Consider the following 27,041-nt stretch of genomic DNA (forward strand, 5'->3'; position numbering starts at 1 on the left):
TTATCATGCCATCATACAAAGGCTAATAAACTGCAAAGTCCTGTTGTTGGTGACATTATTAAATGTGTCCCTTTCTTGTTCCCAGGCCAGTATAGATATTTTTCTTTTTACACATATGATAATGGACTGATGAACATACGGGCCCTCCAGATTGACAGTCCAATATTACAACCATCTGTTGTCACCAAAACATCATAAAGTTCATAGAGTTTGATCAAATTCATCTATATAGCCAAACAATTATTTACTCTGAGTGACCTGCTTTTTGGAGGTTAGTGCATCACATGCTCTTTTAGAGAGCTATAGCAAACCCCCCCCAGATCACCACAAAGCAACACAGTTTTACGGATAATAGGGGGTTTATAAATTGGCCAATCACCATACAGCTCTGTCACATTAAGAACAGCTATGTTGCAGGTTCCAATTTGGAGAAAACCAGGGAGAAAGAAGAGTTGTAGACCGAACGGGTTCAGTGCAGAGAAGCACGTAGCAGTCAAGGTGCAGCAGTGGAGCGGGAGTACCAGAGAAGTGGAGGAGACGGGTAGGGAGTTAGTAGCATAGGGTCGGAAGGTTGTATGACAATATAAAGCATGCCTTTACCTCGCATTCCTTTACCTCGCATGCCTTTTCCACGCAGCCTTCAACATGCATGCCTTTTCCACACATGGCAAGTATAAAAAGGTAAGTGAACCCATATATACATGTATATACACATACACACATAAATATGTGTATATTTAATATTTAGTGGGTAGTGCCTTTACCACTACCCACTACTCACCTCATAAACCATTGCCCTTACCACCCTTTACAACTACCCACCTCCAAAGCCTAAAATTTCCCTTATGAATAAATTATATACATATATATACATATATACATACATATATATTTATCAAAACAAAACCCTTTCAGGCATAGAGTGACGCATAAATTATGCAAAAAAGAAGGCGTGAACTCTGGGTAGTTCTCAAGTTTAGGTGGAATGCAGCTCCTGTAAGAGCACTCTCCACACCACCGACACTCTGGATCTGCTCACCTCAAATATCTGTTTTTCTATCAAAGTTTTTAAGCATAGGATTAGCACAGTGCTATCCACGCCGAGATAGAAAAGGACAAAGTCTTTTGCCATTTATATAGCAAAGTCTTTAAGCATAGGACTAGTACAGTGCTGTACTCTCCGAGCTGTAAAATTACAAAAGCAATTTATCACTCCAGGCACAATATTACAGCTTTGAATTGGTAAAATACTAACTCAAGCCAACCTGAAATGAGTAAAAGCAACCGCTGGCACAGTGTTTCGCTCTAATTAGAGCTCTTCAGATATGTATAGCTTTGTCCAGACACAAGGGAGCACCCAGTATAAGTCAAAACAATACCCTTTCAAGCATAGTGACGCATAAATTATGCAAAAAAGGAGAGAACTCTGGGTAGTTCTCAAGTTTAGGTGGAAAGCAGCTCCTGTAAGAGCACTCTCAACACCAGCGACACTCTGGATCTGCTCACCTCAAATGTCTGTTTTTCTATCAAAGTTTTTAAGCATAGGATTAGCACAGTGCTATCCACACCGAGATAGAAAAGGACAAAGTCTTTTGCACACATTTTAAACAACGACCGGCAATATGATATTTCATGTCAAGATTTCTTTTTAAACTGCAATTAGTGCATAAGGCTTTCTAACTTTTCTACTCTTAACCAAAACTGTAAAATGCATAGTTTTACTGCATTTGTTCAGCGATCTATTGGGAGTGCCGTGCCTGCATGGCACAAGATAACAGTATTTGAACATTTCATTAGTGCCTCTTTAGAGATTAGGACCTTTTCGCCAATTTGTGTAAGCATTACATAGGCAAGTATTTGATCTGGCAAGTTTTTAAAAACTTTTTGCAGAGAAGAAAACTCAATGACTGTAGCCCCCTGGAGGAAGATTGGGCTGACTGCTTCAATCTCTTACACAGTCTAAAGCAGGGCAGGATGTATGGCCAACTGCTTTCAGAGTTAACCATCGCTACCGGTAAACATCTCTGGTACCCTACACAAATAATCATTTGCCTTGAATGGGAGTACCTGCACAATTAGGGACGCTTAGTGTGAGGAGGGTAGTATGTCTGTATTCCAATGCACAGTCATAAATGGATTAAGCTTAGAAGTGGAGAGGAAGGTAGTCTGCACACTCAATCACAGATGCGATGTGTACAATGCCGTCTCCAAATACATACTCACCTCCAGACAGGTAGGCGTGTGGCTCGTTGGCTCCCAAGAACATGGCCTCCCCCGGCTTCAGCTTTACCAAGTTTAGGAAATAAATTGCAAAGCAGCCAATGTCACCTGGAAACTGGGAGTGCAGCCGTAGCAGAAGTTCCCCATTACTGTCTGAAGTTGCTTTGCCAGTTGCAACTGTTGGGAAAAGAACAATAGTGTACATGATCAAGGGACCACTAGAAATACAAAAGCAAAAGGGGGATAAGAGGCAGTGGGACAAAGACATGAAGCAGGCAGGGAATGTATGAGAGTAAAATAAGAAGAGATACGAAAGCATAACACAGTAGGGAGCAGGGTAAGGGAGAGAAAATGGAAAGTGATTGTGAGATCTAAAAGGAGTCAAGCGGGGTGAATGGAGGAGGCTAGACAGAAACAAAGAGGGCATATAAATATAAATAAATGTGATGTCTGCATAGCTGCTGGAGGGTCTCAGTTCTGAAGCAAGTAGTAGATGCTTGAGCTACATGTATCGTAGTACTAAAGATAGACAAGCCAATTGATGAGGCTCTTCAGCTGAACTGTGTCTGGGGATAGTATTGCACTAGACAACACCAAGAGTACAGGATGCTTTGGCTGAACTATGTCTCAGTTCTACAGTGCAGAAAAAACTGCATACATGCAACAAGACATTAACAGTATGTAACAAACATCACTTTTTCCAAACGGTATTAAGGACCGGTGGACATCGGTCAGAGAACATGGTTGTTAGTAAAAAAGGGATAGGGCTGATAATTGTCTGAAAGGAGAGTGCTGGGTAGGGAGAAAGGCCCAGAATGGGAGAAAAGTAAAAAGGTAAGGGAAGGTTCCAAATTCTTTAAATGACTGAGGTTTGAGGCATATAGCTGACCAGTCACCACTAGATACCTTGCCTTGACCAACTAGGCTAAGGCTGGTATGCATTGGAGAGACTTTGGGAGCTGTGGAAAGGGCAGCAGAGAGGGGAATGCGTGACAGGGTTTGAAGGACACAGAACGGGAAAGAGAAGTGGCATAGAGAAATGGTGAGTAGCAGAGACCAGGTAAAAAGAGGGTTGAATGAAGCTACAGAGATATGGTAAATCTACTTTTTCTCATTTTCTGGCTATTCTCATGCACCTTGCTCAGAGATTCTCTTCACCAGCATGTTCAACTGGTCCACGAAGACCTTCTTCTCTCTTTTCATCATGCTTGTGAAGCAGGTACGCAGTGCCAATGCCACACCTCGCGGGTCATCGGCCAAGCAGCGCTCCAGCTGCTCAGCTGCTGTGTTACCAATCAGAGTACGGAACTCAGGAACATCTGCCAACGAAGAACATGTACAATGGTCAGTCCACCTTCCTAACTGATGTATACATGTATATACGTATATATGTATTTAGCTATGGCTGTACAGCAGTAACCTATCTTGGAAGAAACAGAGAGCTGACTAGTGGGCGAGGGCTCAGTCGTACGATTGAAACTCGTTTACATGAGGAGGGTATAAAGTGATTTCGGACTGTGTGGGGAATAATGTCCCATGAAGGGATGAGCCTTTAGTTTCTTTCTCAACACAAGGAGTGTTGGGACATTTCTGATGTTAGGGTGGGTGTTGTCCCAGATCCTGTGAACACATGTGCCTTCTGCTTTTTTCTTTTGTTTGCTTTCTTGCACTTTATCTCTAACTTGGCAATGTACTGGTTTGCTGGTGTGAAGTGATCTGACCGAGGTGTTTAGTTTTTTGGCCAGTTAAGATGGGTTATAATTTTTGGTAGGTCTGTATGTATCGCCACTGGTCTTACAGACAATAAGGTCTGTGGAAAAAGACAGATCCTACAGCAGCAGGTGATACAGTTATACTTTAAGCCATTAATAAGATTAGCTGCATCATGTAGGATGCAAGCACAGTGTCGGGGGCCGTTGTACAGAGGATTACCTTCAAACAGGTGAGAGAGGACCAGGGTTTGCACTGCTTAAAACCAAAAGTAGAGGTTTACATTTTTCAAGTCGGAGAGCTCATACACTGCTGCTTTGGATTAAGTGGTGACCTTCTGCCTAGAGAGATGTAGCAGGGATGTGGTGACCAGGGTGCTAACCAGTAATGCACACAATAGCCAAGGTCATAAAGGAAATATACACAAATCGCAGAGGGTATGGGACCCCCGGGCACACACCAAGCCTTGGAAGGATTGGCAATCAGAGCGGTAGCATGAGACATCAGAACGGAAGGGTTTCTATGACATGCAGTGCAAAGAACATGAAAAAAAGAGAAGTAGAGTGATGATGACAAGATTGAAGAGCTTCCGGAAAAACTGGGAGCAGGGCAAATCAGTGTGCAACAGTATACTGTGGATGCCCAGAACAGGAACATCAGAACATTGAAGGCTCAGTAATGTGGTTGTTTTCACACCTCAAATGATGGAGATCCTGAGCAAAGGATTTCATTGTAGCCTGAATTTACTGGTGAACTTCTTTCTCTAGGCACACCCACTTAACACATCCGCAAAGCCACACCCTTGGTATTCTGACCTGGCTAATACTTCAAACTGTGTTAGAAGGTGCAGGACTGCTGCCTGCCCAGAAGATACATTTGCATTTTCTGAATTTTGCATTGCTAGGTTGCACAATAGAGAAGCCACCCAGATATTTTACACAGACTCCCCATGTATTTAACACAGGCTCCCCAGCAGGCATTGAAAGATTTGCCTCAATTTCTCTCCTCCAGTCCACTCTTTCCCTTCCTTCAAATCACCTGCTCACTTCTATTTTCTTCTGTCACTCACATTGTTCATGCTGCTTCCCTTACTTATCCCGCATTCTTCTATCCCAATGTATCTTTCGTCTAATCACCCCAGTCTCTTCCTTCCCTCTAATCGGGCTACCTCCTCTAACCCTCACATCCAACACACTTTCCTTCCAGTGTCTTATCTTTTCTCATATTTAAATCCTCCCTAATCATTCCTTGATATTTCCTCCCATATTCAAAGTCCTCATTGCATTATTTCCTCCTCACTTCCGTCACTTATTTTTTAACTCTGATCATCCTTCGATTTTTGCATCAGCCCCATCTACTCCTCCACATCATTTGAGACTTTTGAATTGTCTCTGGCCTCTTCCCTCCCTTCCATAGACCACTTCTCTTCCATCACATCGCCTCATCTCTTCGCTACCAACTGTGGTACACCTCTTTTCCCTCACTTACATCGTCAATCATGTCCCTCTCATCATCCAATCTCTCTCTCTCTGTCCCATCTATTCCCATGCTTTGTCTCCAACGCCCTTAAATCCTGCCTCAATCCATCGGTTCCCTCCTCTTCCTTCTCTTGCAACGTCCCCATCTCTGCCCTCCCTCTCCTTGTGCCTAGCCTCTTACCTATAATGCTAGGTCTCTTCCCACAATCCCTTTGACCCCCTGCTGTCCCCCTCCATTTCACCATCTCAGGTTTCTCCACTATTATCCTATCATCTCTTCCCCTCTCAGACTCTTACTTTTAAGGAATGCAACAATCTCCTCAACGGGCCGGAAGCCACACATGCCCTCAAAGGGTGTCAGGGCGATAGCCATCTCAGGCTTGTGGTTAGTGTCTGGATAGTGTTCTGGAAAGAGGTCGTGAAGTTTGCTGGCCAAGTCCTGTAAAGTAAAGGGATATCAAGAGGGTTACAGTGAGGATCCCAGATACATTTCCTTCCACCATACAGCTTGTTTGTTCGGTTAACTATAATTATTGAATACTCCATCACTTAGTGCTATAGTCAAAAAAAGACATGCAAATGTGCAGGTATTCTATGGTTTAATATTCCCCTCTGAGTAACGTCCATCATCAATTTCTGTATAACGAATCTGCAAGCCCCGCTCTCCAAATGCTTATAGTGTACCTTCCGATGAAATGCCAACATCTAATGGTTTATCAGTTGCCATAAAACACTTCATTCCCATTCTTCCTCAAACAAATATACACCATGGAGCATTCAAAGATTACCACTGGGACATGAGCAAATCACATTCGCAATACGGTCTTCATGCACGGTCCTATACTATTCTGATCTCCAGTTCCCTCTATTCCAAACAAGTGCGAAAACTATTACCATATTTGCAGAACCATCAAACAGCCAAAGCCATACATCACGAGTGCAAAGATGCATATGTTGTACACCAATGAGGCCTGGTTGGTTAAGATGGCAAATGCATACTAGTGATGCTCCTGGATCTCTCCCACCATACGCCGCAATCCCACTAACTGCAGTCTCAATTCTCCTGGGGAGGAATAACATACATAGCCCATGGCAGTCTTCCCTGTCCTGTGTCCCGGTGCCAGGGCTGCAGTGGCCGTGGAAGAGCGTTGCGCACTTAGATGCCACTCAGCCTTCTCTCAAATTGGGGGCTAGAGCAGCAGGCCAGGGATAGGTCACCAAAGAGACTTGCGGTCACCTGGACATGTGACACTGGAGCAGAGGTGAGAGACTCACGATCACAAACTTAGTGGCTGCAGTTGATAGGTGGGAGAGGCCATAGCCCTGTTATTACAGGGCCCTCTTCTTACCTTGTGTGGCCGCTCATGGAAGGCAAGCTAGTCTCAAGGGCCTGACACAGCGACCACTGCTGGCTGTGTGCGCCTGTGAGAGCCCCGGTCGGTGCTGGAGCCAAACTGTCCATAGTTACTGGTGCTGCCTCCCTTCTACACTGGGGCAAGTGGGCTTGCAGTTATACTTGCGAGGAGACCACTGACTCAGGACTTCGGTGGGCAGCCTGGAGGCCGTAGGAGGCCGCACCACGGACCCAATCTGCGATGTAGCTACAATCTATGAGTGCTGGCTTCCAAGGTCCACATTTGGAAGTGATCACCTGAATGAACAGCACCACTGACCCCTTAAGATCTCACTTTCCAGAATGACCACGGATTCCCTATGACCCCTTCACCCCCAGTTGCTTGCGCTGTCCCATTCCACACACGAGGAAAGCAGGCTAATGAACAGAGAGCGAGGCACCCGCACCTTTCGCCGCGGACACCATAAAACTCAGTGAGCATGCCACGATTACGTGTGGTTCATCTACACCCAGAGACACCCCGCATGCAAGCAGAGTTCCCATAATACAAAACTAGAGTCTAAATACCAGCAGGCCGAAGTGCTGCGGACCCACTGACCTACCCAAACACAAGGCACCACCTTCTACCATACCAGATTGCGAACAATCACTGCAGATCGTGGGCTAAGATGGGGAAAGACAAGTGCCTCATGCTTCACGCCCAACCTAGATAGATAAATTAACCACCATGACGGATTTGGGTATGGGTCCAAAGAGGAATGACACCCTTGCCCTCGGGAACAATAAATCCTGTGGCCATAAACATCTTCTTTTAGACTATCCAAGTCTCTCGAGAAGCCGTTGAGACCAAAGTCCGGGAAGTGGGGGCAGACATGCTCTTATCAGACAAAATCTCTGCAATGTCGTGGCCAGAGACACTGCGGCGGAAGATAGGATCTTGACACTGGAAGACGAAGTTGCCATCCTTAAAACCAACATGACAAAAATGTTCTCGGTCACTGCAACTCTCAAACAACGGGTGGAAGATGCTGAAAAGAGGTTGAAATATAATAACCGTCATTTTGTTGTATTCCCGGAAGATGCAGAATCCCTGAAACCCCCCCCCCCCCCCAAGACATTGCTAGAAAACTGACTGAGATAAAGGATAGCCGAGGGAAAGCTTTCACAATGGTTTGTTTTGGAATGAACGCATAGATCCTTGGCCCCACAGCCACCCTGGTAGCGTTCCCCCCAACTGCTGATAGCTTGTATACTCAACTAGCAAGACAGGCACTATTCTGCAAGAAGTTTGCTCCAACCATTTTCAATCCTTCTACATCAGCACAACCCAGATACAACGGAAATGGTTCGATCAAATGAAAGAAAAACTCTGACCTGGCAAAGCGAAAGGTGATCTACAACGACTGTTCATACTTCTTCATTACCCAAGAGGAGGAATGGAAATGGGAAACAGAAAAGAAGGACTTGCTTCAAATCCAGGCAGTAACATTCAAGTACATGGATCCAGAGGGCCTTCTCGAACTAGGAAACCCAGCTGTTACAGGCTATAAAGATCCTGGAAAGGCCAAACATGAGCCAGAGGCACTTCCGACTCCTCAGGGTTCAGAAACGACCCAGCAAAATAAACCGATGATCACTCAACACTGTGAGGATCCACCAACACCGGAGAACACGCTCAGACTAGTGGATAGAAACACATCAGGAGGTGTCTACAAGTGAGAGTCTACAAAACCCTCACACCCAGGAGAGATTATGACGCTGCCCCTAGTCCTGGAGAAAAGTCAGAGCGTCGAGAGATGGCTCACAGGCAGCTCCTTCCCTGCGCCACTCCCAATGACTGACCGCATGAGCGAGAGATCCGATCAATAGGAGGAGTTTCACTTCTCATTCCCTGAGAATAGTCATCATGTTTTGGTTCAGGGGGGAGTTACTGTCCGACAGATGCTTCAAGAGGAGAAGGCAGAAGGGAATGGGGGAAGGTGGGGTGTTTGTTATTTCTTTGTTGTTATTTGCACCATTCACACTTTCAGCACCGCAGTCATGCTCACCCATCAGATGCCATATGACGACTTAACTTCGGGTTACTGACGACTCACACCGACACCACCTACTGTTATCCCATCTCGGGGTTACTGATAGCCACAGTTTCCTACTCCCAAATGACGAAACAGTTTGTTATGTCTTGAAATGTGAACATCCTTTTGAGACTGTATCAAAAGGAGGATACGATTCCAACGTCCTATTCTTATGTTAGTAGAAACCCTCCTGTTAGGCTCCCATTATCCCTTCTTGCTGCGGTTTGGATAGGACAGGGTCTATTATGGCGGGTTCGATCGTGGCACCAGAGGAGTTGAGTTACTTCTACACAAAACCCATTTTCGTAACATCGATAATCGCTTTGGGAAGGTTTGTTGGGGTGGAGGGGTTCCTAGAGTGAAAACTATATAAAGTTCAAATTGTGTACATTCCACTCCACCTGCATGCCCTGAATCTTGGAGCCCTCAAACATCGATTTCAAAATTTCCTCTAGCAACGACTTCCGTGGGAGGGGATTTTATTGCTACTCCGAACCCAGAAATCGATACCTCGAAATCCCCCTGCACCCACCAACATGGACCAACTAGTATTACAGCTCAATATCAGATCTTTGGCAAAACATCATGCCGAAGTTCTTGATCTTATCTCTGAAGAACGTCCGGACATATTGTTCATGTGTGAAACCTGGTTAAATGACGACTTGGTAACGGTCACTAACCTAGCTCTACCTCTTGGTTATTCCATATGTACACTAAACAGGGCCTCTAGGGGAGGTGGGATAGCGATTGTGTTCAAATCACACTACTCTTGCCTATTTAACAAAATGCAGGTGGCAGACTGTGAAGCGGCGCATTTTCAGGTAGCCGTGAGCGCACAGTACTCACTTTCAGGCCTCCTAATATATCGTCCTCCAGGTACTGCAACCACGTTTAAGAGAGCGCTCCCAGAGGTCGTCAGTGAGCTTGCAGCAGGTTCTGCTAATTTTAGCATCTGTGGCGATCTCAACCTTCACTTGGACCAGATCCAAGACAACGCCACTTTCATAGCAGACCTTGCTGCTCTCCAGCTGGACCAATTAGTCCCTGGATCTACGCACTCAGCAGGACACCTGCTTGATCCATTATTTACCAATCTTCACTCAATTACTGTGGATCAACCCACTCCCATGGGCTGGACAGACCACTACTTGGTCAGATGGTTCGTCCCTCTCATTGAGCCCTCTAATAACGGAACCCCAAGATCGGTCCTTAAACGGCCCTGGCATAAGCTGAAGCTGGATGACTTTCACCATTTTCTTAGCGCCAATCCTCTCGACGATTATCGAGACTACGATTGCTTCAGCGAATGGATCTTGCGAGGTCTTGATGCCCTTATTCCAGCAAAATGGGTGAAAGGTCGTATCTCTACCTCCAATCCTTGGTACAACAACTCTCTAACCATCTTGCGAAAAGCCTGTAAAAAGGCTGAACGCGATTGGACGAAAGACTACATACCGGAGAAAAAAAGGCTTTATCTGGCAAAGATAAAACTTTATCACAAAGCGGTCTGTAAAACACGTGCATCCTTTTATGCCATGGAGATTAGCTCCAGTCCTAACCCCACCAAATGTATTTTTAAAATCCTTAAAGACCTCAGGACCAGGAAAGCAAGTACCCCAGTGGTACCTTCCACACTCTTATGCGACGAATTAGCAACTTTTTTTGTCAATAAAGTGCGTACTATCTATTTTTTTTTTTTTTTTTGTAAACCTTTATTTGTACAAAAAGGAAATACAAATCTGGGCCTACAACCAGACCGGCCGGCCACGACACAGTAGAGCAATCCAAAAAATACAGAAGAAAAATATACAGATACAATCAGGATAATATGCAATCAATACAGTTCGAAGGGAAGGGGGGGGAGAATCTGGACGGCCCACAAACAGGAAGAATGAAGGTTAATTTTATAATAATACATAGAGGAGTATAACAGGCTCGGATACAGCATAAATGAATCCAGGTTCCCAGAGCGAACTATTGGCCATAAAAACCTAAAGGGGGCAGCAATGCGGAAAATTATCACTACAGTCTACATCAGCACGAAAGCAGCTGCGGTTAATTCAAATCAACATACAAGTAGACTCATCGTGTGCACCTCGACCACCCAATAGCACAGCAGAGATAGGACGATGGAACCGGAACACTAACATCACTAAAGCCAACCCGTCATACTAACCCTAGGGAGAGAAAAGAAGAGAAGGGGAGGGGAAAGAAAAGGGGAAAAAAAGAAAAAGACAAACTGAAAGAGAAGAGGGCCGCGTCGAGACAAGCACCCCGTAGTAAGGACATAGAAAGAACAGGAGTATTAGCAACAAGGAAGGGATGGGAGTCGGCACTGAAACGCAGCATAGCCATAAAAAGGAGAGAAGCAGCAATCCAGACCCCATCCCTATAATACCACGGGAGGCAGGGACAGCCGCGGCGCTCCCATAAAGGGATACAAAAGGGCCATAGAACAAAGGAAAATAAACCGGGAAAGAAAACCCATCCCACCCATCCCACCCAGCACCCCTGCAGAAGGCTACGGCCTACCCCCCCAACAGCGTGCCTGTCGCCCTAATCCCGAACCCGAAATGTAGGAAACACGAAAGAGAAAAAGAGTAAGGAGACAAAAAGAAGAATATGAAGACAAAAAAGACATGATGGAGGAGTGAAGAAGTAAAAACAAAATGGTCGGCCTCCGCCCAACCAGTCAATCGTAATACGTGTAGACGAAAGCGATACAGCTCGAGCATCATAAAACGTACAAGGGGGTCACCCACCGCACTATGCACACGGGAAAGCTCGCCACGGATATGTACACCAGCAATCCACCGGAAGCAATGTATCTCACCCCAGACCTTCTTTAGCTACAAGCAACTCCCACCATACGACAGCGAGAAGTGAACAACTCGGTGCAATGCAATCACACAAACAAAAAATAGCTCGATGAAGACGTAGGCCAGGGAGGGCAATCCATAAGCAAAAGATCAAAAGTCCGGGTATACAGTTCAAGTGTCCCAACAATGTTAACAGGGGCAGGAAAAGACAGGAGTTCAGTCTCGCCGCTCGGGAAAGCGGGGGTTCCCCTGCAGAGCAGAAACACGACCTCCTCAAGGCAAAGAGATGTAGCAAGCCATCATGTTGCTCGGACACTCGAGTAGGATCCGACCCCAGAACGACATCCGGGCCCCCAAACTCCAAACAGTGAAGCGCAGGAGGTTCAGAAGCCAGTCGTTCGCATACCTGTCGACGGCCAGTGGCAGTAGCTCCCAGCGCGGCCGAGGGGGGTGAGGCAGAAGCATCACCGAGACGAGAGGGGACCTTGAGAGACCGGCCCTCTAAGATGGCGGCGGACCGCACCGATACCCCAGGGGCAATGGGGGTCAAGGCCGCATGCAAGGACCGCAACGCTTCCAGAACGTCGCCAATTGTAGGCTCGCACACACATGTCCAGGCCCCCGTGCAGTCCGGTAGTCCAGGTCCGCCGTCCGGAGGATATCCACGGCCTATCTCGATGGCCGCCATTTTGTGGATTCAGGCTCGTCACCACCTCCCACGACTCCCGGATCAGGGCCTCAGATGCAGACCCCAACAGAAACCAAGGGGGTCCCACTAAGGCAGCCTTGGTGCAGAAAGGAGAGCCGCCAAAGTCGGGGTTCAGCCTGCAATACCTTTGGCGTGGTCGAATAGCAGATCCCGGGCGCGAGGCTCCAGTATGGATGGACGGAGCCGCGGCAGGGGGGCCCCCTTCACACGAGCAGCCCTCGGTGCACCGTGCCCCACACCAGCTCCACGGCCGCCAAGGCAAGTCCGGATCAGGACCACCGGAATGTTCGCACAATGGTCTCCCGCCAGCGGCTCACGCTCTCGGCCGGGGCCGACGCGTATACCAATGCCGGGCGGGGTCCAGTAGGCGAGGCCCCGGCTTCATCACCGCGGAGGCCCTGGTTCCTCAGGGGGCACAACTTCGGAGTCGCGGCACGTAGGAGCCTCCAGGTCAGACGGTGAGTAAGAGCAACACGTTGCGTTTCAATCTCTGCTCGAGTGCATCGTCCCGGGGCAGGATATATGGCAGGATTTGCGAGTCAGGCCGGAAGGCTGACAGAGCCGAGCTACAGAGCGACCATTACGATCGCGAGCTTGGCTCCTCATGCGTACTATCTATTTATCCTTTCCTGATCCCTGCACACCCCCTACCTACGTTAGGCCTAGAGTGGAACCTAGGGTCTTCCTGACGTCTAATCCGCCCCTCTTGGAGGCCGAATTTACTCGGCTCAGTGGTAAAATTAAGTCGGGCTCCCCCTTGGATCCCTTGGAACCATCTCAATTTAAGGATTCCCTTTCCATCTTCAGAGAGCCTCTCTGTAATATAATTAACAGTTCTCTCTTATCTGGGATTGTTCCGACCCCCTGGAAGCGTGCCTAGGTGTCGCCAATTCTAAAAAAGCCCAATGCAGATCCCAATAAACCGGATAATTTCCGGCCAATATCTCTTTTACCCTGGGTGGCAAAAATCACGGAAGCTCGCGTTAACAACGTACTAACCCAGTTCGTGAATAATAACTGTATCCTAGACCCTTCTCAGAATGGGTTCCGAACGGGTCATAGTACAGAAACGGCCCTTCTGGCCACCATCGAGCAACTACGATCGCTCGTGGACGGAGGTCAAAGTGCGGCGCTGATTTTGCTAGATCTCAGCGCAGCCTTTGACACGGTGTCCCAAGAGATTCTACTCCAGATACTCGAGGAAGCAGGGATAGAAGGCATAGCCTTAGATTGGCTTCTCTCATTCCTGACTAATAGATCATTCAGAGTCTCAATACCCCCTTACACTTCTCAGACCCATGCCATTGGTCAAGGGGTGCCCCCGGGCTCGGCCTTGAGCCCACTGCTCTTCAACATATACGTCCAGCCTCTAGCTGTGGTCGCCAAGCTGTGGGACCTTACGATTGTCTCTTATGCTGACGACACGCAGCTAGTGGTCACCTTGGCGGACGGTTCTTCCCCCTCCGCCTCCAAATTCAAAGACGGCATGACGGCAGTGGCCAATTGTCTACAGCTAAATGCCGGGAAAACTGAGGTTTTGTTGTTGGGTAAGCACGTCAATCTATGGAACGATCAGTGGTGGCCGGCAGCCCTGGGAACAATTACCTCCCCAAAAAATGTAGTGAAGAACCTGGGGGTCATGATGGATTCTTCCCTTTCCTTTCAGGCTTATACCAAGCAGTTAGCCGCCTCATGTTTTGGCACTTTGCGAGGCATAAGACCCATTCTAAAATTCTTTGCCCCCTCGGTTCGCCAACTCATCGTGCAAGCTACCATCATCTCACGTCTTGATTATTCAAATTCCCTTCTCCTGGGGGCGAATAAGGCAGAAATTACAAGAATGCAACGCGTTCAAAATGCTGCAGCTAGAGCTTTGGAGGGTCTGCCACGTTTTTGCTCAGCTTCCAGCACTATCCGAAAATTGCATTGGCTCCCCATTGACAGACGCATTCATTACAAGACACTTTCTTTTAAAATTCTGAAATGCGCTAGCCTGGCCTTGCTGAGTAACCTGATCTCACACTATGTTCCTTTGCAACCTCTTCGCTCAGCAGAGCTATACTTAGCGACGGTGCCTAGAATCAGGCCTTGCAGGACAGGTGGTCGGGCCTTCCGATACCTTGCGCCTAAGCTATAGAATTCCCTCCCGGTACATATCCGCGCTATCGATTGTCTGTCATCCTTCAGAAAGGCAATTAAGACCTTCTTGTTCCCTTCACCCTAGTTTTTACCTATCAATTCCTCTTAGGCTGGCTTACATTGTTATCGTTTCCTCATGTGGTAGCGCCAGGACGCCCCTTTGCTGGGGCAGCTGTGCGCTTTACAAAACGAATAACATAACATAACTGGCAAGGACCAAGAGACTTAGAAACTGGATGGACTCCCTGGGCCATTGAGATAGTTGTAGGATTTGGTACCCCCATGGCATGGAATATACCCATATATCCGCAGTTCACAAATCACTCTTTTGTATACACTTCATATTGTTCCTAGCAACCACGTGTTAAGAGTCAATGGTGTTAATATTTACCCCAGAGGTATCACCGATCACTCCCCGATTGTGGCAGCCCTGGGATGAGAAACAGGCACCTCGAGACTAATTCGAAGCCTCCATGCCTGGTACCTTGCGGACAAGAAAGGTATAGAGTTCCTCTCCACTGGAATACAAACCTATCTTGAAATTAACCAAGGTACAGTGGATACGCCAGGCAGTTGTGGGCAGCGAGCAAGGCCTCCATCAGTGGGATAGCCAAAGACTATACCCGTTGCACCAGAGAAGAGAGAATGCATGAAATGACAGCGCTTCCAACCAGCACCTTACAATTAGAGAAACAATACATTAGACGACCGGCTGACACCATCAGCTGTCAATTGGCCCTGGCCAAGAGGAACCTTGACAGTTGGTCAAGGACAATGACCACCATTGCTGGAGAGCCTCGATGCAAAAAGCCTATGAACATGGTGAGAAGTCTGGGAAGTTGCTATACTGGCTGGCCATCAGAGGCATGCCCTCACGGATCATCACTGAGATAATGGGCACATTTAGCTCCGCAACGAGTAGGTTCTCTTAAATCGCAGCGGTATTAACCGCATACTACAGCCCACGTTAAGCACAACATCCATGTTCCGCAGATGAGCAGCAGAAGTCCATACTTGAGGACATTCCACTTACACTGCTCTGCACTGCAGACAGGATCGGTCTCAACACGTCGCTTACGGCAGAGGAGATAGATGTGGCAATACATAAGATTAACTCTGGTAGGTCACCTGGTCAGGACGGCTCTCCGCTGGAGCACTATCACAAATTTACATCCTTGAGCTCACACACCTACTTAATCTATACACGGAAGCAGCGAACAGTAGATTACCCACAGAGATAGATATGGCCGATATTGTGGGTATCCCTAACCTAGATTAGTCTCCAAATCAATGTACCTCATATGGACCCATATCCTTAATCAATGCAAAGGAAAATATACTTGCCAAGCTCCCTGTCAACAAGCTCAGGCGGGTACTGAACAAATTGGTCAATCCAGATAAGTGTGGAAGCATATCCTGCCGGGGCACGCATCACTGCATAAGGCGAGTGCATGTGGCTATCACCCAAATTAGAGAACTAGAAGACCTCTTCGCCCTCCTACTCCTTGACTTTGAAAAAAGCTTTCAACTCGGTGGCTTGATCCTTCCTGTCCTAGGTTCTGGGAAAAATAGTACTGGGACATAGAATACCTAGATATATTGGACTGCTTTACTCACAGCCCCAAGCACAGATGCTGATTAATGGAATATTTGGAATATTATCAGACTCTTTCCCTATTCATATGGAAACCAGACAGGGATGCTTACTCACTCCATTCCTTCTAGTTCTGGTGATTGAGCCCTTTGCCTGGCTGGTGCGTTGTGACTCCCAAAAGACATGGGTGGTGGTGGGAGGAAGGTACTAAAGAACGAATAGCACTCTAGGAAGACAATATACTACTGTTCCCCTTGCATCCACAAGGGCCTGCAATGTATTGAACTACAGGACCTGTATGAAGAGGCCTCGGGCCTCCGGGTTCACTAGAATACATCTATGCTGGTCCTGCTCAGAGGGGATCGTCCCACAGACAACATGGCACACCCCTGTATCTATCCAACGTACAAGCTCTAAATAGGTGGGGAGACCAGGTCTCCTGTGACTTTGGTCTCACCGGAGTCTCAACATGACTGCACTCACGACTGTAAAAACAGACCAGCAACATTGGGCGTTGTTGACACTCCATGTATTGGGCATGGTCGCACTCTTCAAAATAATGATTCTTCTGCGTGATTTATACCCTTTTCAGAATTTAACACTACCTATTCCAAATCGCTCGATTCGAGACCGCTCATCTGTGGCTTGTCCTTTTTAAGGTCCAACCATCAACACCCAAAAAGCGCTGAGGAAATCCAGGCACACAGTATATGACAGTGTGATGGGCATGGCTGACCTCAAACTTTATTACAGAACGGATCAGTTACCAACGACTGGCTGACACAGGGGTGGGATGATCAGGCATACCGGGCAGAACTTTCACTCCTGGACTAACACTAAGTGATGGGAATGCTATATGATAACCCAATCCCACGATGACTCCCCATAGCCACCAGAGTGATCTTTATGTGCTGGCTCACAGCTCCACGGGCAATGGGGTGGGACAAATCCCCAACACAGAAAACCCCTTTATGGCAAAGGAGGCACCTTTCACACACTGCACGACTTACTGGCTTAGTCAAATTGGACAGATTAGGATAGTGGACCTGGGTGATATCTTCAAGGGAATAACATCTGTTAATTTCATGACTTGCAAAATCAGACCCAATTCCACATATATCTACAAATGCGACATGTTCGGAGTGCATTCAAAGCAGACCAACTAGTGGGACGTCCCAAGCCCAAATCGCCGCTTGAAGTCAAGCTGCAGACGGGAAAATTAGAGAAAGGAAGCATATCCCAAATTTACTGTGCAGTAGTCCTCAACAACCTAACGGGTTTCCCTCTCTAAAACAAAAATGCGATAATGTATTGGGCCTGGGTATGATCTAGACTGGAGTCTGGTGCGTTTGAACCTCACATCCTCCACTGCCTGTCAGGCTCATACAGATGAACTACTTAAATATGACATACCTCACCCGTGATGACTCTGGCACGCAGTAAAACTCCTCGCCCCCAACTGCCTCCGCTGTTTATGTCCTGATGCAGACTTCTTCTATGTGACCTGGCAATACCCCCCGACTGTGACATACTAGCACCAGATCATGGAGGCCCTCACTCAAGTATCGGGCCGTTAAGCTGACATCCCACCAACACAAGCCTTACTTGGGGTTCTACGAAGTGGGGGACAGTAGCGGAGACTGTTACCTGATTGGCATGGCTAAAATCGTGGCCAAAGGAGATCTCTCCTGCAAATGGAAGATTGCAGCTTTACCCACTCTATCTGAATGGCGTGCAGGCACGGACTGCTGTGCGAAACTAGAGGAACCCACCAATACTGCAAGAGCTGCCCTCAAAAGTACTCCAAGATGTGGGGTAAATGGTGGCAATATTTATTGCTTAGGTCCTATGAGATTGCAGGGCTAATTCCGGTAACTGACCTGAAAAACTTCGCATCCACAAATGTTAACAAAGGTGCTTTGTGTAATGGTTTATAAAAAGAATTGCGCTATTGTCAATCATAATGAGTCTTTTTATTAATGCTTTCATTTTGATTCATTTCTTTTGTAATATATGGCACCCATAGAAAGAGGTTTAAGCGGGGCTTACAGAATTCATATCACCCCTTCTGAACCAATACAACTCTCTTCTGTTGAGGTGCTGAAGTTGAGAATTGCCTCACTACTAATAGATCAGATTTGGAATGTATTTTACCCCAACAGGTGTCTCAGCAGGGATAAGAACAGTCTATCGAAATCCAGTCTAGAAGAATTGGTAAGATATTGAAATTCCTCTGCTGTAACTGTCGCCAACGTTTCACACCAAAACGTTTGAAGGGAGAGCCACAACTATTTAAAACCATGGCTGGGAACTGTATATTCCCATCTCTGCCCCTTCACTATGTTTAATGCTGGCTTCTGTTACCAAGACACAGTTATAATATGATCACTCGTTATTGCCCTCTTTCTCCTTTTTTTATAACCAGACTGTACTATAAGTTTCTATAAAAAAATATGGTTTCCGTGGATGAAATGTTCAGAGTTTCAGGGCAAGCACAAGTTTGGACTAACCTAATTTTCTATGAGGCTGATGCTCTGTGGCCATGACGTGACTGTGAGCAAAATAGAAATCATCTTAAGACACTTCCTCCTACTAAGCCACATATTTTTCTGTTTTCTAAGGATAATGGTCAAAGAATGCCTTTTAGGGAAAGACTTAACTTCTGCGAAAGAATGAGGGGCCCATTGGTCATGTATGGCTTTGGACAGTAACATGACATGCTCATAGGGTCTAGCACATCCAATAGTATCTGTCGGTATCGCCATTTCTAGATAGTCCCAATTTCTGGTTTGTGTGACTGAAGTTAGGACGCTTGCACTGCATGATGAAGTTGACTTAAAATAGAGAATACACACATTGTTACTAAGGTGAGAAATTGTTATTGTTAGCTTCGGTTTATATAGCGCCAACTCACCGGCAGGTCTCAAGGCGCTCATGACCGAAGGACAGAACAACTATTAGCAGATCAGAAAGACCAGTAACACAATGCGGACTAAATTGAACCCAAAGTCTCCCTGAATAGAAGTGTTTTTAACGATTTCCTAAAACGCAGAAGATTGCCTTCTTTGCGAAGGGACTCGGGTAGTCTGTTCCAGATTTGAGGAGTTAAAACAGAGAAGGATCTCCCACCCTTTGTTGCTAGTTTAAACCGTGCGCAAACTAACAGCTGAGCATCAGAAGACCTCAGCCTTCGTTCAGGTTTATACACCTCCAACCGTTCTTTAATATAGGCAGGTGCTTGCCCATAGATTGCCTTATGGGCCGTGCATAAGCTTTTGAACTCTGCCCTTTGCCTAATAGGCAGCCAATGAAGGCTCTGTAACAAAGGAGAGGCGTGGGATCTTCTCGGGAGCCTGAAGATGAGTCGTGCCGCATCATTTAGGACAACTTGCAATCTATTGGTCAAGATTTTCGGCAGACCTAAATAGAGAGCATTCCCGTAGTCCAGCCTCGAGATGATTGTAGCAGAGACTACCGTGCGAAGCATGGACGGGGAGAGAAGAGGAACTAACTTACGCAACTGCCTAATTAGACCAGTGCAAGTCCCCACAACGGAGGAAATCTGGCTGGCCATTGACAGTTCGCAGTCAATCTTAATCCCAAGACTTTTCACCTTGTCACATAGTATTGGGGTGGGACCTAATTCCTGGGGCCAATATAGATCACTCCAGGGGGAACTTATAGTCGAGACCACTAGAACCTCAGTTTTTTCAGGATTAATTTTCAACAGATTTGCAGTCATCCAACGGACTGCATATCTGAGAATATCCTGCGCGTATTTCTGCGCGGAAACCGTATTGTCTATGCTAAGTAGCAGCTGGGTGTCGTCAGCGTAATTAAACACACGGCAACCCATATTGGCCAGGGAGTTAATCAGTGGTTGTAGATAAAGATTAAACAATAATGGGGATAGTGCGGAACCCTGTGGGATTCCGCACATCAAGTTACCCACCTCCGATATGCCGTCCCCCAGCTGAATCCGCTGTGTCCTTCCCGACAGGAAGGATTGAAGCCACTGAAAGGCCGTATCCCGAATCCCGAAATTGGCCAATCTATCCAAGAGCAGGGCATGGCTGACAGTATCGAACGCCGCTGATAGATCTAAAAGTATCAGGGCGCTCGGTTTCTTGCTGTCAGCCATCCCTCTAAGCTCATCCAGCACCGAGAGCATCACCAACTCGGTGCTGTGGTGTGCACGAAACCCTGCCTGACGTTCCTGGAGGAGATGGTGTGACTCCAGAGACGAGGCCAGGGACTTCAGCACATGTTGTTCTAAGATTTTGGACAAGAACGGGAGTTGGGAAATGGGCCTATCGTTTTTCAAAATAGTGGGGTCGGCTCCTGGCTTCTTTATCAGAGGCTTCACTTGTGCTTCCTTGAAACTGGCTGGTAACAGCCCTGTTTCCAATGAGTTGTTCAGAAGGGAGATGATGTGATCTTCTAGAATAGGGCGTGCCAAACGGAAGACACTAGGGGTGCATGGATCTGCCGGAGAGCCTGATTTAGTTTTGCTCATAAGTTGCTCAAGACTCACCGGATCTATCAATGGAAACTTTGAAATAAGGACTTCCGAAGGGGTCTGGACATCCTGTGACATGATAGATCCAGTCACAGTACCATTCCTAATATCACAGAGAATGGTTTCCACCTTCTCCAGAAAGTAGTCTTGAAACATATTATAACTAATTGTTGATTCAGTGTTTTCAGGTTTTTTGCTCAGCTCTGTTAATATTTTGAATGTTTCTTTCTGAACATTCTCAGCCTGGTTTATACGGGTTTCGTAATATTTTGCTTTAGTAGCCAGAATGAGTTTTTTGTATGAGTTGAGCGAATTTTTATACTGCTCTCGAGACCCTTCATCTTTTGTTCTCCTCCAGTTTCTTTCTAAATGACGGAGCTTCTTTTTATGTTCCCTCAAAGGCGGTGTAAACCATGGGGCCCCCCTTCATGCTCCTTTAGCTTTTTGTAGCCTCTCCGGGTCTAAATTGCCATTAAGGGCCGTTGGTTGAACAAATTCTGAAAGGGTATCCGTTAAAGTTTGTAAATCAACTTTCCTCCATTGACGGACTTTCTTCATTTTAGAGGGTGGTTGTGTCAGCTTAGCATCAATAGGGATATCACAATAGACCAGGTGGTGGTCCGACCAAATGCAAGGTAGAATGTCCAAAAGAGACACCTTAGGATCTAAAGTCCAAATAAGATCAAGGATGTGTCCCTTTATGTGTGTAGGAGCTTCTACCAGTTGCCTAAAGCCCAGTGAGGACATGGTTGTCTCCAATAAATGTGTTCCTCTTTCTAAATTGGTGGAGTACTGAGCTATAAAATAATAAATAAGAAAAAGTTAAAATCCTTTCCTGCAAAGGATACCTTACCTCAAAATTTATTTTGTTTGTTAGTATGTGAATAGGCACAAGAGTGAGTTGTAATGTTTACCGGTAAGGATCTTGGTAGACGTATTTCTGCTGGGTAGATGCACTCAATTGAGAAGTGATTTCATTATGTGAAGGTAAGAAAATAAGCAAGGAGAAAGCCTTTCAGCTCAACCTCCTTCAATTGGAGTATGCAGATAAGCTAGTGAGATTTATTTTCCAATACCATAATACGGGTTCTTGTTGAGGAACAAGAGGGTAAGTGAAGGAGCTGCTCCGAGACATCTTTGGTGGGAAATTGGTGTTAGAGCATCTATGATTCATAAGATGGGGAACCTCTTCCAGCTATCTTGTAGAGTCCTTAATAAGGTAAATTGGGGTTAATCAATGAGATATTTACTGTAGCTCAGTGATAAGTTCCCTTCCCAATGGCCTCTAGGTCTTCAGCGAAGATGACTGCAGCTCCATTTTTGAATTAAAAGGTGCACAGTTACCAAAGTGAGTAATAAAAAAAGGTCAAAGTGTGAATTGTTCAATGTAGTTAACATACCTACCTTTTGAGCAAAACTGCAAAACTACTAGGGGAAATTATAAAGGGTGAGAAGTCTGCAAAATAATATAGAATACATGTCACTAATGTGCCTATGTAAACAGTCAGTTCTTTTTACTCTATAATGAGATTTTATGAGCTCTATCATGAACTTCCTAGTCAGGGAGCTAAAGCTTTACCTCCATGGATTCCTAAACAGAGAATCAAATAATACAGACACTTGTGTAAAAGAAAAAATAAAGAAGTGTGAACCTATTTCAGAACAGTTTTTAAGGATTTTAATGTACATTTTATATGCCGTCCCTTCACCCACCTCCTATCCAAGTAGTCTATGCCTTACCTTGTTGGGATGCGCTTGAATGGACAGAGCGATGTTGACCGACAATACTTTGAAGAGGAACGGTAGCTGACCATGGAATGAATCCTTGACCGTTGACCCTAGGCACTCTGGATGATCATCAATCCATTGCCCCAGTGTCTTCTGGGAAATCCTGTTGTCCACAATGATGGCATCACCTTTGGGGTGAGTTCCCATCCAGAGCTGAAGATTCGAAGAGATCAGGAGACACATAAGAAATATTATAGAAATAGAATGCGGTCAGAGAGAAATGTGTCGGAACATTCGGGGCAAGCAGCATAGCTTTCAGATCTTAGAACAATGATTATTATTATTATGAAGTTTTATATAGTGCTAGCCAGACCGAGGGGATTCGAAGCGCTTCACAACTGTTCAAATGCATAGACCAAACAAACATTCCCAGTAAATACAGTGCAGATATCTGCACAAGTGTCAAGAGTTTCGAGACAATATTGGGTATAATCTTCTAGGTCAGCATTTGAACAGGTGGAGAGAAAAACAACACTTCCTGGGAAAAAGCATTGAAAAGTTGGAGTGTCAAAGTGGGAGCAGGGAGTTACAAAGAGGAACCCACGGGTGTGCAGGAGGTGATCAACACAGAAATAACACACTATAGAAACTCCCATCCCACTATTCTAGCGCATAAGAACAGCATAAGTACACAACAGTCTAAGAATGACAAACAACAAAAGAAGTAGAAACTTGATATTGAGGCATGACGCAAAATAATGACTATGGTGGAATTTATCAACTCAAAGAGATCTCCGGATATTGTGGGAATAAGTGGTAGGGCATTCTACACTGTGAGCGGATGTTGATGCCATCTCTGTCATTAATATCAAGAGATTAAATGCACATGTATGCCTCATCACATAAAATTTAATTTAGGAGTGAGAGGGTAGTGTGAATAGAAACTTACCATATACAATGATACATCAACACTGCAGACCTATTTAAGCCTAAAATTAGTAGAAATCGTACCCGTCAGCAGCTCAGTCCTGGCATCCCTCTCCAGTTTGAGGCAAACCAGCTCACTCTGTTGCTTTCAGGGGCATGCCTGCACACTGTCACCGCAGCAGCATGCATACACATCGGACATCCCACATATAAAAAACTTTCCAATTGCATGCCGGCCATGTCATTCTAAGGCATTGGTATTTTATGTCACAACAGTCCTATTTGAGTCAACTGAACGCACTATAATTAAATCAAAAGGTGAGAGAGGAGGTTTGGCCAGCAGGTCAAAAGTCAACCTTATAGGAGGCATCATTTTTAGCCGAAGGGACTAAGCCACAAGAATTAGATGGAGGAAAAGTGATCAACATTTCGGGAAGCCAACATTTTAGGTACCTTGCTCAACTAAAGTGTTGTGGGCCACTGAGGTCCACCAAAAGTTATACTTCTTTTACCATGTATAGTTACTGCCCCCATAATAAGGTTATGACACACCACCATTTTATGGTAATTAATTACAGTGATGGGGTAGATGCCTTTTTACTTGAACAGTAGTAAATTACTGCATTCTCGCAATCCCTGGTAAAACAATGTAGTGAGCCATTCATCAAACTCCTCGTTTATTTAAACTTGCTTCCAGTATGTTATTAACATTGCTCAAAATCAGATTATGAAACAGGAAAAAACTCTCTCATCTTGCTGAACTGAACGCCCACACACGAAGTAGTGATTTTCTACATCACCATGAAAATCTCCCACAGAAAGCCATAGAGAGGCCAGGAAGAAAGATGTTACACTAAGGAAAGAATTTGCACATTTTGCAAGTTATTCCCTGCACTTTGCAAAGACAACATTTGAAAACTCTGGCTATCTTTACAAAGAGGCATCGCTTATTGCTAAACTTTACATCTAAACCTCCTTTAAAATCTACAAGATAGAAAGAACAGCCACTTACCTCTGCATAGGGTAACTTTGTGTTAATCTGCACCAGAGGGTCACTGCTGGCCAAGAGTTTGGCCACCTCACTGTCAAGTCCAATCTTCCCCCAAGCATAGTTCTGCACAGCACAGGAGAGGGGGAATACTGTGAAAACACACAAGATTACACATCATCCTTAGGCACCAGCTGTTGACAAACCCAAACCCCCAGACACATAGCAGCATGCCGGATTGTTGAAACAAGTCCACCAGTAAACATAAACCCAGTGGATGTGTCCACGTTACCAGTTTTACTACTTTCAATGCCAGTCCAAGGTACACAACTCTGGCTTTTGTGTATTCATGAAATATCAAAGAACATAATCTAACTGGAGCATGAAGCCAACCTGGGTCACTAATGTGTACAGGTTTCAGCTTGGAAAAAAATCAGGCTTGGCTCTCTATTTACAAGATAATTTACATTACGGAAGAGTAAACGGCAAGTCCAAGACACCAGGACTTGATGTGTTTGCCATTTCCGGCATTCTAAACAACCACTGGCGCCCACCACATGTAAGAGCCACTGATGCATAAGGGGACACCCTCAGCACCGCCGAACACCTGCACTTCCAGATTCACACCGACCCCAACAGCACCCTCAGAGGAACCCTTATCTACAGACCCCCTGGACCCAGACCACAGTTCAGCGAATCCATCGCCGACCTTATCAGCATCCACACCCTCGCCTCCACAGACTACATCCTCCTCGGAGACCTGAACTTCCATCTTGAGAACAACATCGACACCAACTCCACCACCCTGATCGAAAACCTCACCAACCTTAGACTCAGACAGCTTGTGACAACACCCACCCACGCCACCGGTCACACGCTAGACCCCATCTTCTGCGCAAGCCCCCACGTTTTCAACCACAGCACCGAACCCCACTGGACCGACCACCACTGCGTCCATTTCACTTTCAGGAAGCCCACCAAGCACCACCGCACCCAACAGACGCCTCGTCGCTCCTGGGGCAAAATCACCTAAGAACAGCTAGCTACCACCCTCGCCCAGAGCCCACCAGCCGACCCCACCGAACCCTACACCGCCGCCCTCAACCTTCAACAGTGGATCAAAGACTGTGCCAACACTCTCGCCGCGCTCAAAACACCCACCAATAGCCACACCAGCAAGAAAGCCACCTAGTTCACTGAAGACCTCCAATCCTCCAAACATGCGTGCCGGAAACTGGAGAAGAACTGGCTCCGCGACCGATCACCAGACAACTACACAGCCCTCAAGAACGCCACCCGCAGACACCATCAACTCATCAGAACCGCCAAAAGGACCGCATTAAAGGACCGCCTGGACAACAACGCACACAACAGCAAAGAGCTCTTCAGCATCGTGAAGGAAGTCTCCAACCCCAGCTCCAACATCAACGACATCCCCCCTTCACAGGACCTGTGCGACTCACTGGCCACCTACTTCCACCGAAAGATCGCAGACCTCTTCAACGCCACGACCTCCCCGCCAACCACCGAGACCTCCACCCACGCGTCCCCCAGCCGCCTGATCGTATGGTCCAACGTCAACGACGATGACACCATCAAAATCATGAACACAGTCCACTCTGGATCCCCGTCTGACCCATGCCCACACCACGTCTTCAACAAAGCCAGCACAATCATCGCCCCCCATCTCCGGAAAGCCATCAACATCTCCTACGAGACAGCAATCTTCCTGGAGAGCTGGAAGCACGCCGAGATCAACGCCTTACTCAAGAAGCCCAAGGCGGACCCCAAGGACCTCAAGAACTTCTGTCCCATCTCCCTGTTCCCGTTCCCGGCGAAGGTCACCGAGAAAATAGTCAACAAACAACTGACCCACTACCTCGAGGACAACAACATCCTGGACCCATCCCAGTCTGACTTCACAACCACAACCACAGCACCAAAACCGCCCTCATCGCCGCCACCGACGACATCAGGACCCTGCTTGACAATGGAGAAACAGCAGCCCTCATCCTCCTGGTCCTGTCAGCCAGCTTCGACACAGTCTGCCACCGCACACTACGAACACCACGCCAGAATCCAAGAGAAGGCCCTGGACTGGACCACATCCTTCCTCTCCGGCAGAACTCCCACCCTTCCGCTCCACCACCACCGAGATCATCTGCGATGTATCCCAGGGCTCTTCCCTCAGCCCAACGCTGTTCAACATCTACATGACACCCCTCGCCCACGTCGCAACCTCAACATCATCTCCTACACCGACGACACTCAGCTGATCATCTCCCTCACCAAAGACCCCCACAAAGCCAAAACCAACCTCCATGAAGGAATGAAGGCCGTCGCCGAATGGATGAGGAACAGCCGACTGAAGCTGAACTCGGACAAGACAGAGGTCCTCATCCTCGGGTCCACCCCTTCAGACTGGGACGACTCCTGGTGGCAGACTTCACTGGGAACAGCCCCGACACCCACTGACAACGCACGCAACCTGGGGGTCATCCTCGACTCCACCATCTCCATGAATAGACCGGACAACGCCGTCTCCTCATCCTGTTTCAAGATCCTACGAATGCTCTGTAGGATCTTCAAGTGGATCCCCACCGAAACAAGAAGAACCGTCACCCAGGCCCTCGTCTCCAGCAGGCTGGACTACGGAAACGCCCTCTACGCAGGAACATCAACCAAGCTCCTGAGACGTCTGCAATGCATCCAGACCGACTGATCCTCGACATCCCCCGCCGCAACCGCATCACACCCCACCTGAGAGACGAACACTGGCTC

At 46.7% G+C, this 27,041-nt stretch overlaps 1 protein-coding gene across 2 annotated transcripts in view; it reads right to left on the reverse strand.

Moving 5' to 3' along the window:
• The window catches only part of MPI (mannose phosphate isomerase), a 127,274-nt gene that overhangs the window by 48,209 nt on the left and 52,024 nt on the right, over nt 1-27,041 (reverse strand). For both annotated transcript variants that reach the window (XM_078685123.1, XM_078685124.1), the window contains exons 2-6: nt 24,285-24,412; nt 22,358-22,558; nt 5,706-5,847; nt 3,357-3,539; nt 2,224-2,397 (exon numbers count right to left, since the gene is read on the reverse strand). In XM_078685123.1, the coding sequence (XP_078541249.1) occupies nt 2,224-2,397; nt 3,357-3,539; nt 5,706-5,847; nt 22,358-22,558; nt 24,285-24,412 (828 nt within the window). The remainder of the gene's footprint in view (nt 1-2,223; nt 2,398-3,356; nt 3,540-5,705; nt 5,848-22,357; nt 22,559-24,284; nt 24,413-27,041) is intronic.

Source organism: Lissotriton helveticus, chromosome 3_2 (assembly GCF_964261635.1).
Source record: "Lissotriton helveticus chromosome 3_2, aLisHel1.1, whole genome shotgun sequence".
NCBI lineage: Eukaryota > Metazoa > Chordata > Amphibia > Caudata > Salamandridae > Lissotriton > Lissotriton helveticus.